Source organism: Pithys albifrons, chromosome 4 (assembly GCF_047495875.1).
Source record: "Pithys albifrons albifrons isolate INPA30051 chromosome 4, PitAlb_v1, whole genome shotgun sequence".
NCBI lineage: Eukaryota > Metazoa > Chordata > Aves > Passeriformes > Thamnophilidae > Pithys > Pithys albifrons.
Window position 1 is genome coordinate 36225460 of NC_092461.1, and position 13420 is coordinate 36238879.

At 38.1% G+C, this 13420-nt stretch overlaps 1 protein-coding gene across 9 annotated transcripts in view; it reads right to left on the reverse strand.

Annotated features, from left to right (window-relative positions):
- Nucleotides 1-3909: 3909 nt before the first annotated feature.
- The window catches only part of PHF20L1 (PHD finger protein 20 like 1), a 56056-nt gene continuing 46545 nt past the window's right edge, over nucleotides 3910-13420 (reverse strand). For 6 of the 9 annotated variants that reach the window (XM_071553816.1, XM_071553814.1, XM_071553817.1 and 3 more), the window contains 2 exons: nucleotides 10500-10665; nucleotides 3910-9399 (listed from right to left, as the gene is read on the reverse strand). In XM_071553816.1, the coding sequence (XP_071409917.1) occupies nucleotides 9257-9399; nucleotides 10500-10665 (309 nt within the window). In that variant the 3' untranslated portion in view covers nucleotides 3910-9256. The remainder of the gene's footprint in view (nucleotides 9400-10499; nucleotides 10666-13420) is intronic. The other 3 variants (XM_071553819.1, XM_071553818.1, XM_071553815.1) reach the window with 1 other exon arrangement.

Genomic DNA, 13420 nt, shown 5'->3' on the forward strand with positions numbered 1-13420 from the left:
ACTCAGTTACATCAACAAAAAGACTGAGCATATTGACATGACCCCAGGCACAGCTCTGGCTCTCACCTGCACCAGGGTGCAACCAAGCTCTGTGCTCTCTGTTAGAAGTGCACTTTTTTGTTTTCCCAGGGAGCCAAGCCTGCTGAGGGACAGGCAAGAGTTAGGCCTGCAAGCGCCACAGCATTAGGAGCAAGTACAATTCATAATTTATTAAGTGAAAAACAGGATGGATGCAGCTCCACTGACTAAAGTGAATTGAGGGTCATGGTCATTTGCTTATCCTCCCACTTCCACCATGCACTTTTAACACAGCCAAGTACATCTGACAGAGGCAGCTTTGCTTCTTGGGTTATTCTCCAGCTGTAAGATCAGTATGACCATGTTAGGCCTTGTTAAGCCAAGACTTTTGGTAATAATTACATGTAACATCCTCAACCTACAACGTATCAGAAATATTTCCTTTGTTCCAGAGTATTATTTCTTAATTGTTCACCTCTTATGGTTACGAGTCAGCATCCACTTGTACCAGGAATTATGAGAACTCACCTTCATTTGTACAGAGGTGGTTGGACAAATTAATCCCGAAACAATTAGACAAATAATAATAGCACATGTTTGAAGTTGGACTTAGGTTGGCTTCAAGAAAAAGCGAGAGCAGCACTCTTGCTTGTGATTCATGGATACTAGACAGTCTAGAAACAACTCTACTGATACTCTCCTGCAGACCAAGATTGTGCTAACAGCAATCCAAGCATTCTTCTGTGTGGGCTGTGGACCACTGCCATGCCATAGTGTTTGATATACATGGTAAATATGATCTCAAACAGCAGCACAAGGTTGCTTTAGCATGATAGGCTTTTAAAAATGAGTGGGACCATATTTGGAATTTACTTTCAAGTAATCTACTCTTGACTGGATGAAAGTCAATCGTCTGCAGAAAGATCAGGCTGAGAAAAGATGTGCAGTGTAGATGACAAACCAAAAAAGGCAACCTTTAGAAGCATTATACACAACAAATCCTGTAACAGTCCTGATTAAGGAGGCACAGGCAGAAACAGAATTTCTGGACTAGCACAGCATTTATGGGGAAACATATATACAGAGAAAAGCAATCTGACTCAATAGCCATTATTAACACTAGGCTGGCTAAATCAGGAAGGGAGAAAAGTTTGACCATGACATGTATTTCTGACTCAAGGGTGCTTCAAGAGCCTCAGGTTTGTGTCTGACTGTCGTGGAGTGGGGCAGACATCGGGAAACAAGAAGAAACAGGCAGCCCAGTGTCACAGTCTCTGCAGGGGCAGCAGGACCTGTGCTCACAGGTATCACAATGTCTCCAAGCCAATGGAACACATATCCAGAGTGCGTTGTGTGTGTCCAATTTTGTAAAGTTATTAGAATAGTGTTATTCAGGTTCCTTGCACAGTAAACGGACAAGCAAGCTCCCTAAGGTTGCTACTAATTTTCCTCCTTTCTTCTTTGCTATAAAAGGTAGACAGTAAGCCAGGAAAGTATCAAAGGGCTATTACTAACAGAAAGAAGCATAAGTTCACAATATCTGCATAGTGCAGATTCCCAAGAAACACCTAAAAAACAATCTCTGAACTACTCAAGTCAGGAAAGTCTCTTAAAAAACAAAGTAAAAAAAGGAATTTTGGCAATTGGTAGCATGTAAACCACTTCTAGACGTGCGTCAAACCAAGGCAGGTATCTTGGAACACACAGAGTCAATGGGACGTACTAGCCCATGCACTAAAAAGGGGAAAAAAAGTTGTTTACAGAACAATATGTGCAATTCACATTCATCAGATAAAAAGAGGCACTTGTCCATGGCTGGTCAAACACAAACTAAGAAAAGCCTGGGGTGACCTTCAGTGAAGAGACAATGGAATTGATCTCTATTTTTAGCATCTAAGAAAAAAAGGAATATCATCTTACATTGCTCCCCGAAGAAGGGCAGAAAAGGAGCAAATGGAAAAAGTCCCTGAGACTACTTAAGGCCTTAAAACTACTATGTTTTCAAAGTCATTGCTCTAGTGCTGGAAATGAGGGTTTAATTTGTTGTACACACTGGCAAAAGCTACTCAATCTATACTACAAACTCTGACTGCTGGGGGAAAGATAAAGGTCAGTGAGATGTGACACTGAAATCGCAAACCTCAAGGGAGAAGCAGACATTTATTCATTGTTCCAGTTTTGCAAATACTTTCTTAGAGGAAGAGATGGTTTGTGCAACTGCATTTTTTACATATCAAAAACCCCAAGGGTGATTCCTGATATGAAAACATAGACATCCGTAGACAAAGAAAAGTCACTCTCACCCATATAAAACTTGAGCCTGAGAAGTCAACTTTGGCTCAAGAAAACTTCAGGAAACCCCCTGAACAAGGCAGCAAATTGGAATCAAAAATTTTACAAACTGAAAACCTTGTGAAATTATGCCCTCGTCAATCAGTTCATTTATTTGAAAATAATAAACTATTTTTGTTAAATAAAGCACCAGTATTGAACAGTTCTCTCACATATTTTAAGAAAACTATGTAAAAACAAGATTAATGCCATTTATTACACTCACAGATAGAAAACTAAAGTTTGCAAACAGTACATTTCTTTCCAAGACTTTGTGAAGCACTTGTCTCTATCATCTCTGATTAAGTCCTCATGTGATGCAAAAATAAAGGATGACAGCTCCAGATAATACACTTTTCAGTCAATTTATACAAGACACATTTTTCAAACTGGAAGAACAACAGGGAAGTTCCAGTAACTTCCATGCTAAACTTGGCTAGATCAGAAAAGTGGGTACCGGACTTGTCTTGTTTTTTAATTTAGCATAGGGGAAAATGTCTTTGGTGACAGAAGAACTTAAACAAGCCCATGTCAGAGAATGATGAAAGTGATGGACTTCACAAAAATTTTGGCAAAGGAAACCTCAGTCTACCAGAAGTGAAAGATACATTTAGGAAAAGGCCAATTTGGACAGAACTTTCATAGTATGTTTGTGCAGTTCTGACATTCTATTTCTACTGCACATAACACACTGAGCTGGCCAGATGGTTGGCATAACTCAGGAAACTTCTTTAAAAAGTCTGTTAATTTTAAAAAAGTGTTTCAATGTGTTGTTCCAAGATCTGAATTCGGCCTTGTACCTTAAATTTGAGAGACTGTTTTGAGACTGCCCCTTGAACAATTATTAAAATGTTCCAAAATTAATATTTTGAAGTTGCTAACATTTATGGTCATATCTGTTTTTCCTGGGAAAAAGAGAACAATTTTTGTCAATAATTCACTGAGATTCTGTCCAGTTTCATTTATCTGCTGCTTATCATTTGTGTCCTGGTCAACAGGATGTCTAAGAGAAGAACTTTCTTAGCATTGTTTGCTTATTTATTTTCTACCACAGAGTAGCAGAGTCCTGAACAATATTTTGTGGGCAGCATTAAAATAAATCAGTAAAGAAAATTGAAGTTACTTTGTAATGACATTGAACAAAGGTACAAAAGCTACTCAATACCCTTATAAGGCAGGTATCTGCCACCAAGAAGAGATGCCATCACTGTGAACACGTTGTTGAAAGACACTGTCTTTTAAGAAGCGAGTGCACTTCAAAACTCAACCTTGACATTGTTAAACACCAACATAGTCCAGGAACAGAAAAATCTTCTAATTACTTGGCCACACAGTAAGTAATTCAGTACTGTAAATAATTTACTGACTGTATAATTTGCCTATAGGTTAAATACAATTCAAGCTTTGCAATGTAGACAAATGAGTATCAATGACTGAACCTAATTTATGGACTACAGGTTAAACATGCAATTGAAGATTCCTTAATGCTTTAAAGATATTATTCAAACACTCACTAGCTCACCAAAAAAAAAGTCCATGGAATGGGAGCCCAGACACATAACAATCTCAACAGACCTTTATTGTATTAGAATGCAGTCAACATTATTGCTATTATAAAAAACAAATCACAGAAGAAAGTATTTTGCTTCTCTCATGGAAGATTTAATCATTCATAGTGCGGTGTTGCCTCTTTCAGAGTGTTTAGTGACAATACACTGATGCACGTGGCTACTGCTGAACAGAGGAAACTCTGGCCAGTTTTAAGGAAAGCAAGGCTGCTGTTTGAAGCAAGCAGCAACTGAACCAGCTTTAGTTATCCAACCCACAGAGTAAGGCTGGCTCATCTACCACTAACACACAGGTCCTGTGTGTATGGAAAGGGAAATTCAGTCCTGAATTATTTTTTTCACGCTAGTTAATTTACTCCATGTGGTCTCCAATTTTTCATGAGTCGTTCAGTCTGGTGCAGAAAGGCTGCCAAATGCACAATCTGCACTCTGTGCAGTGTATTTTCACCACCGTTACATGCTCTGTATTTGTTTTCCATATATAAACAGATATACACATAGTGTATAATATTTATTGCTAAAGACAGACCTCCCACACCCAGTGCCCAGGACATAAAAAAGTGTAACAAAAACCATTACTGAAGCATTTCAACAGCCTCTGGAAAATGCTCACCAAAAGCCACACGGAATCAGTACAACAGAAGAAAATTGTCAGCTAAGATGTGAGAATAGCAATGGACATTTCAAAAGTCATGAAGCCTCTGACTTTAATAAGCACTCTAACATTAAGGTGCAAATAATGCAACATTTTAAAGCAGTAGAGAGAAAACCTACAGTTCCAGTGTTCTAAACCATTCTCTTTGAAAATGAATGGCATCATTGCACACACCCCCTTACACATCAGCACCTCCACAGAGCTACCAACAGGGCAAGACAGTCAGGATGGCCTGACTGCTCTTCTGGCTGTGAAGCCCCTGCCTGCAGACTCCTTCCCACCCTCTATTTGTTGATTTTACATCAAGCTCCAGTTCAGTTCAGGATCTGTTTTGTGCCTTTTTAAAGTTCCAGTGAAGAAAAACAGTTGCAGTTTCCCTCCAAATACAGAGGAGAAATGCTGTGGTTTGCAAGCATTACAGTAAAATGACAGAGGCATTTTAATGTTAGAACAACTCCTATACATCCCAACACTCAGTTTGGTAAGGAGTGCTGGAGCCCAACAGTGCCAGAGGGGTTTTGCTGTAGTATTAATTCTAGTCTAGTTAGAAGCCAGATGGGACTAGAGGGACATCACCACTTGCCCAAGATAGAAGAGGCTTACTTAAGGAAGGCAGCAAAAACAGCTGGAGATTTTTATCATGGTACACACACTCCAACTGTACACAGGTCCCAGGACACACTGGAGGTTGAGGACAGAAGAGCAGCGGAGACCTTTCCCCATGACTGCTTCCCAAAGAAGCCAGAAGGGCATGAAAATAGAGGAGTGAAACCCTCCAGGCTCCACAGAAGGTGGCAGAGTGCAGAAAGCTGAAGAATGAAAGGAGGAACAGATGCAAGCTGCAAAACGCAGAGATGAGGAGCACATGTAGAAGCTCAGGGACAAAATTAAGAGAGACAGGTGGATGTCAACCACACAAGAGGACTGCATCCATGGAAGAACAGTTTCAATTATTTGCCACCCAGCACATATGGAAAAATCTATCAGAAAACTTCAACCCATCTTCTTTGTTTATTTGAAAGAGGACAATGGGCTTCTGCCACTGTAAATCACTCCACAGCTGAACAAATATCTGTGCCTCTAAGGCCAGAATACTCAAAATATGGTCACTACACCTACAGCTACTGAAGAACAAGTTAGCAGGAAGCACTTTCCAACTCATTCCCTGCCATAAGACTTGAAGTACCTCAATTTTCTAACCAGAACACAGCAGCCTGATCACATTGTACCAGATCACACCATGACTATGTTTCATTAATCACTGCAATACTGCTGTCCTACTGCCAGCACTGCAACTAAAACACTCAGCTCCTGATGTAGCTGCCTGTGGTTTGGTCATGGATAGGAGCAGGCTTTGAAACAAATAACCTTGACACTTTCACTAAAAAAAAACACCAAAAACTCAGAGAAAAAGCTGGACATTTGAACGCTCAACAAGTTTGCCATTTAGCTCTGTGAATTCACAGGAGGCTTCTGCACAACATTTTCCCTTTTGTCTATTACTATTTAGAACTTCTACTCAGTGAAAGAGGGCTGCAAATTTAAACCTGAATTTTAAACCTTAAATTTTACCTTTCTGTGCACATATATCAAACAGTCCTAACATTGCCATATACCATTTTTAACACTGAGAGGGTCTGCCTCCTCCATCAAACAGCACAATAGCAACTCACACACAGATAAATGATATAGCAAATAGATTGCATGTAAATCCCTGGCTTATTTAGAGGAGGCAGGAAGACAGATGGAAAATGATGCCCACAGTAAAAACATTCTCTTGGCAAGGCCAGCTAGGAAAAAAATACTGGTAAGAGCCAGATCATGTCAGGGTTGACTGGCACTCGAGCAAAGCAATCAACTGTAGGTTATATCCTATGCAAAAGACTTAGCATTTTTATGGCACTTGACCTGTGTTTAAAAAAAAAGAAACCTCAAAAGCATCCCAAACCTTTGAACACTCGAGAAACAGGGGCCAAAAACTGAAGTTCACATGTTACAGATCAGCACCACAACTAGAGAAAGCAAAATCAGACAAGTTTGTGAAGTATTCGAGCAGTACACAATGTATCATAGCACGGTCCACGTGGACATGGAGATTGTATTTCGTAGAAGATATGAATGCTTGAGAAATTTTTACAATACATGACTACAAAATTAAGATAAAAAAATACTGAACAGATTGGTTTTGTAAGCACAGTCCATCCGGAACAAGGCAGGATCTCGAGGGCTAAAATTACATATTCATGTAAATTAAGAGGCCATTACACGTACAAACAGAAGACATATTAAAGCTGCAAGCGCAACTTCAACTTTGACCTTAGAAGGATTTCCTTTTCAGGATACTATTCCTCCATCTCTGCACTAAGAATAAAACCTCCATCCTTCCCACTGAAATCTCTAAGTCAACCTCCACCTTCAGTAACATTTACAAAATTACATCACATGCATGCACACACATTGCATAATATTGCTACAGTGTATGCTGTATAAATTCTGTAAATACACTCCACTTTGTTTCAAAGTAACTAATCTGGATTTACGTTTCTCTTATACAGTACACACAGTACCACATTCAAGGATATGCAGTAAGTGAATAGTACATAAAAAGTCTCACATATCCAAAAGCAAGTAGGTCACTCAACTATTCATACTGTTTGAAGCAGTTATTTAAGCATCAACTATATAACACAGAGTATTTTTTTTATTAACAGTTGCTATGAAACATCAACAACTCCTCAGCTCTTATGCTCATTCTGCCTTATGGAGTTGCCAACCATTCCGTAATTCCATGTTAACAGGCAGCTCTGTGATGTCTCCTACAAGTTTGATGTGGGAAGACTTTTTAAATAGCAACCATTCTGTAACAGGGATTTACGTTTTGCTTTGGCCATCAGGAGTGATAACTCACTTCAGATATGACAGACAAATGGAAAAGGTCAGGGTAGGTTTACTTTAGCAATGAACCAGCCATGCTGCTTTCTTTCTGAATAATTGTTTTATCATGAAACTTCAATGCACTGGTTGCAAAGTCTTTCCCAGGTAATCCATCTTTGGCACATTTTTCAACTGTATGTATCCTTAAAAGGCATTCCAAGATTTTTTGATGGTCTGTACATAATAACAATCACTTCTTTTTTACATTTGCATGTAGATCAGGAAGAAAAGTGGAAAATGTAGAGTATGCAGAATAGTTTTAATAAACAGTTTTACATACAGTACCTTACATATAGAACAGTGTGTTTGCAAATTTAAATAATTTTTGAATGTACAGTGGCTTGTACTCTTTATCAAAAGGTAAATTCAAGTTTACTGTCTATCGGTTCTATAATGCATTTATACAGATAACTAGAACTGATAAACAGATGCGAGGCATAAAATGTTCAAGTATCTTAATGTCCTCAGTTAAATAGCCTCCTTTTAACAGTCATATTTTACAAATTTCAAAACCTGTACATACATTATTTTCAATTTTAGAAACTGCTTGTTAAAAGGAACATGAACCACCAGTTCTTTTAGTCTATTGTAATAAAACTAGACATGTGTAGATAGAAATGTATGCAGTATGTATATATGTACATGTGTATCTGTACACATATACACACACAGACATGGAAGTAGCACTGGGTACAGCGGCAACTTATAACCCAAGGAAAACTCCTGGGATCAAAATCTAGCAAGAGCTAACAGAGCAAGAAGGTTGCCTTTGGTTTCATGACGTCCCGTTCACTGAAGCTGAAAGGTTTCATAAAAACATCTTGGATAAGGTATCTTGTGTGATATTTTCTTTAGTGGTTTAGAATTTTCACAGCCACAGACAGTTTTGCCGCTCTTGTCATTCCTCATCCCAGCTTAGGATGGTAAGGTTTTCAGAGGGTCAACACCGGAACAGAGCTACTCAGGACAAAAATTGTACCTTGAATCCCGAATACTGCAGTAGAACATAAAAAATATAAACTAGATAAAATTTTGGATGGATTCCTGGCACTGAGTAGGACTTTGGACAAACCCTTCACGTAAGTCATAATCAAACTCTCATCCCAGTGATTTTAGTATTATTTGGCACATCTGAACACTATTTGCCACTTACGTTTTAAAGGAGCCTAGGGGTGGTGTTCTACGGATTTCTATGTAAAAAAATATTTTAAAAAGGATACCATGATAAGTAATTTCTTTCAAAAAACAAAGCTAGTATGTTCATTTTCATGAATTTTATGAGAGACGGAAATAATCTAAAAACTTTCCTTGTAGAGAGAATACAGATCTCTCTGTGTCTTTCACTAGCAAGATAAGAGGACTGAATTTTTAGACAGCCGAATTCTACTAATTCAGAAATCTTTGCCAAAGGTTTAAAAATAGTCGCATTGCTCTTTGCAGAGTTTTCCTTTGTTCAACTTTCTTGTATATGGGGATTTACTTGTTTAAGATGTTGAAATCCTGAGACATTGACATTTCTCAGTGCATCACATACCATTTTGAAGCCTGGACATTGAATAGTGACATTTTCAATATAACAGATTCCTGACTCTAAAAACTTCCTCTCCTCTTTCTAAAGCTTCAGGCTATTAAGGTAATCAGCACAGAATCAGATAAATGTTCAGCTTTTTGCTGTCTTCCTGTCAGTCTTGTGGCTAGTAAGAAAATTCACTGTAAATAACCTATTTTTATTTCTTTATTCTTCCTTTTGTCATACAGAGCAAAGTGTTGCTATTTGCTGTACTTTCCCCATGTCAATTAAGAGCTGTTTGATACGCCGCTTGAGCTGAGGCAATCTTGCCAGAGGATCTGGTGGTTCCAGTTCTCCAGTGAAATCAAGCCAGCTTTCCAAAACTACAGAAAAAAAGGAAGAAGTCGATTAGAGCAAGTCTTCAAGAAAGAGTTCCCATAAAAAATTTTCTTTCTTATTCTCTGTCTTTTGTAAGAAGGGAAAATACACTGAGGGTGTGATTTTTATTTAACTGAAGAAATTTTTTTATTAGAGAAACACCAAAAATAATTCTCTGCTTCTTTTGAACAATCCCAATGTATCTTCTGATTTGACTGATACTTTAAAAAGGTAACTGTGAGTTAATTATACCCTGGGCCCATGATTTACTATCTATACAAATAAAAGCAACTACAGTTCACAATCTTTTATCTATGACAGTTCTGCGACAGAAAATGCAACCCTTCAATGCAAGGGTTATTTCTGCCCCTTTAACAAGCTCTTGTGGTCAAGGTCCAGATTACAGAACGGTTGTCCAACCTTTAACAAACGTTTTTAAGGAATTTCTGTGCTTGTAGAAACAGAGAAGGAAAAAGGCCAACACTATTAACTTAGAAATACCGTCTAGTAAAAGCAGGAATATTAGAACTGCAAAGAGAAATAAGACAACTTTATTTGTCAAAAGGTAATTGTAATTAAGGTAATTGATTAGACTTGCAGGCTCCCCTCATTCCTAATTTCCATTACTTCCAATACAGAAACTTGCGTGCTGTAATATTCTCCTACACTGTAATTTCATTCACGTTTTCTCATGAAAACTGAATTGTTTACCACTATTTAGCAAACCAAACTTAACGCAGAATGAACACATCTGGGTTTTCTCCTAAATATTGTCAATTACTACAACAATCAGGCAGAAACCACTTCAAGCATAGAAAAGTCCACATCTGGACAAAGAGTAGACAAGTCATCTAAGCCTTCTGAAGTCTGTCTAGTATCACAAACTTGAGCTCAAGGGTTCTGAGTGCTTAAGCTATCTTAGTGGGAATTAAAACTTATGGAAGGGGTTGAGGCAATAAAGGGTACAAGCTTTTGTTTATAATTTTGGGACCCAAATTTGAACGCAATACTTAAAAATCCATCCTCAGTGCTTCAGATCCCCTTGAGCACATTGGCTATGAGAGGTGTTACAGGTGCATTAACAAGTATGTGGCAATGCAGTTACCATCAACTTCTTTTTCTATCAGGTCCATTCTGCTGGTCACTTCATTCTGTACATTCTCTATGTGGGTAAGGAGATTTAGCTGCCATTGAAGATGTGTGTCCACTTGTTCTTCTGAGCCTTTTCTTTCATTACAAACAAACACAGTGTTTCCTTCAGCAGAATTCTTCTTCACAGGAGAAACAGAGAGAAAAAAAAATTGCCATTTAAGATGGGTTTTTCTTTGTTGTCATTTCTGGTGTTGATTTCAACATTTGAGTCACATGATAAACTATGCTGGCTTAGAATTGTACTTGTCTACATGGCAAAAAGCATATTCAAAAAGCCACATAGCATGGCACATCAATATAAACCAAACAACATGCAAATTCCATACAAATGAGCATATATACGTCATTTGCCTAATGCTAAAGTTTACCAGCTCAAGTTTTACTAGCACTGTTTAATGCAGTAAGATAGACTGTACTTCTGTGCCCTTTTTATGTAAAGTGACTTAAATCATGAAGTGCTGAACTGCATGAGTCTACTGCCACCAAAAATGTGCAAAACCCATGAAGGAAAACTCCCTAAAATGCAGCAGTATCTAAGATATCAACAGTCATTATCTGGCACAAATAAACTGGCCATTTTAGTTCACAGAATCACAGAACGGGTCAGGTTGGAAGGGACCTCAGTGGGTCATCTGGTCCAACCTCGCTGCTCAGGGAGGGTCATCCCAGAGCTCATGGCACAGGATTGTGTCCAGATGGTTCTGGAATATCTCTAGTGATGGAGAGACTCCACAACCTCTCTGTGCAAATTGTGGTATTTGCTGATTAAGACAAAATACTTCTCTTCCTACCTGCTATGGTCCCACCTACCTTTCAAGCACACGGCTGGGACAGAACTGAGCATGTTTGGGGACAGTTACAGTAACACGCAGGGTTATGCAAACATAGTATCTGAGGAAGACTGACTTTTTAAAAATAATTAGTATCTTCACAGCAAGTCAGACAGAATACGCGAGCTCCTTATCTTTCTACTTTTGATGTTTCTGCTACGAGAAGAAAGTACACCAGAAAATGTTCAGCATCTCCACTAACTAGCAGGATTAACAGTTTCCATTTTACATCCACTATGACTTCATATCAAATGAAGTTCTTTCACTATTTAAAATTCTATTTTAAAGACTAGAATGCGGGACACGTGCACACACAATGTCAGTTCATGGCAAATGCCAGAGCAAGGAGTGAATTGTATTATATTAATACACTTCTCTGAAGAGCTCATCACAGAAGGAAAAAATGGGGTTAAATCTGCTATTAAAATATTTCTTCTTCCAGTCAAGAATGGGAAGTGTGAGAAGACAGGGGAAGAAGAAAATACGAACTGATAGATTTTAAGTTACTACTTAAGCAAAAATCCCCCTACTTCTTGAGACTTAAAATCAATTAAAAAAAATGAGTAAAACTCAGACTGACCTACTGGTAGCTTTGCCAGCAAGTTGTGAGGGACAAGTGTTGCTAACACAATGTTCACTAAGGAAGTTAAAGTTATGTAACAAAGATTTTAAAAGTCATACAAGCCTCAAAAATCTCTCTTCCTTTGAGACATCAGGTTTGCCTCCACAGTGTTTTCAGTTTTCAAACTGTCATTAATCTCACAAAAGATACTTCCAACATCAATAAGAAATACCCTATTCCTTACAATTTTCAGACCTTCTCTAAACCTTCAAGAATGACATTCTTCCCTTGCTGTATAAGGATCCATGTCCATAATTCTCAATTTCAGACGTCTCCAGTAAGTTAGGAAAAATTTCAAAGCTAAATAATTTAACATCTAAATAACATAATAAAGTTTTGGGGTTTTTCATTCTAGTGACGCCTGTATTTATTCAAATGGCTAGTCAATGCTCCTTGAAAAGATATCACAAAACTCGCCAAAATCCAACAGGTTCTCCACTAAGCTACAGGATCAATGTAGATAATCAGTGAGTGATGGCAAGAGAAGCAGAATACAGGACCCAGCTTGTGAAGAAGAAATAAATGGAAGCTTCAAGTGGGGAATGCTTGTGCTTTCAGAAGCAAAATCAAGGAAACTAAATACAATTTTAAAGATGATGTATAATCCAAACAGGGACTTAACAGTCAATCCAAACACCTTTTATAGGAGAAAAGAAGGTATGTATCAGAACTAGAAATTACAATAAGGCAAAACAGTATGGAAAACCAGAATATTCAGGCTCTGTGGGGTGCTAGAAAAGAGAATGCAAAGCCCCAACCAAAACTGACAAAGGAGGTGAAGGCGGCACCTTAAGGAGAAGTCAGATCATTTAAAAATGGCCCTTCAATGTCACTTTTAAGGGAAGTGAAAATAGATTCATGGAGACACCAAGGAGAGCTTTTCCATGCCTATCACTTTTAGGCAGAAGGACTTACTTTAGAACTATTGACAAGGTGAATTAAAGTGTCCTAAAGGGAAGAACACCGACACTACCACAAGCAGATCTCTCCTTGGGTTAAAGCAGAGAACACACAGCTTCTTAGAGAAATGCTTGAGCCTCTGAAGGAAACATTAACTTTGTTTCACTGTTCATACATATTTTAATTCTAAATGTATTTATAATGTTTACAACGAGACCTTAAGCTACTGTTGGAACGAAAGTGTATTTGACACTGCTCTATGACTCCTTGCTATACCACCTGAATATAGTCATGGGATTTAGCAAACAGATATTTCCAAATAGAATGAGCCAAAATTTTCCCATTTCAGACTATACAGCTTACATGTCACATTTAAAACTAAAATTCAAAGAAAAACAAGTGAATCTTACTCATTTCTTCCACACCAGGAACTGTACTTCAAAAGGGGGATGAGTTGGGCAATTTATTCTCACACAGTTGGGATTGTAGAAAACAAAGGCTTGTTTCACTTTGCTTTTTGGT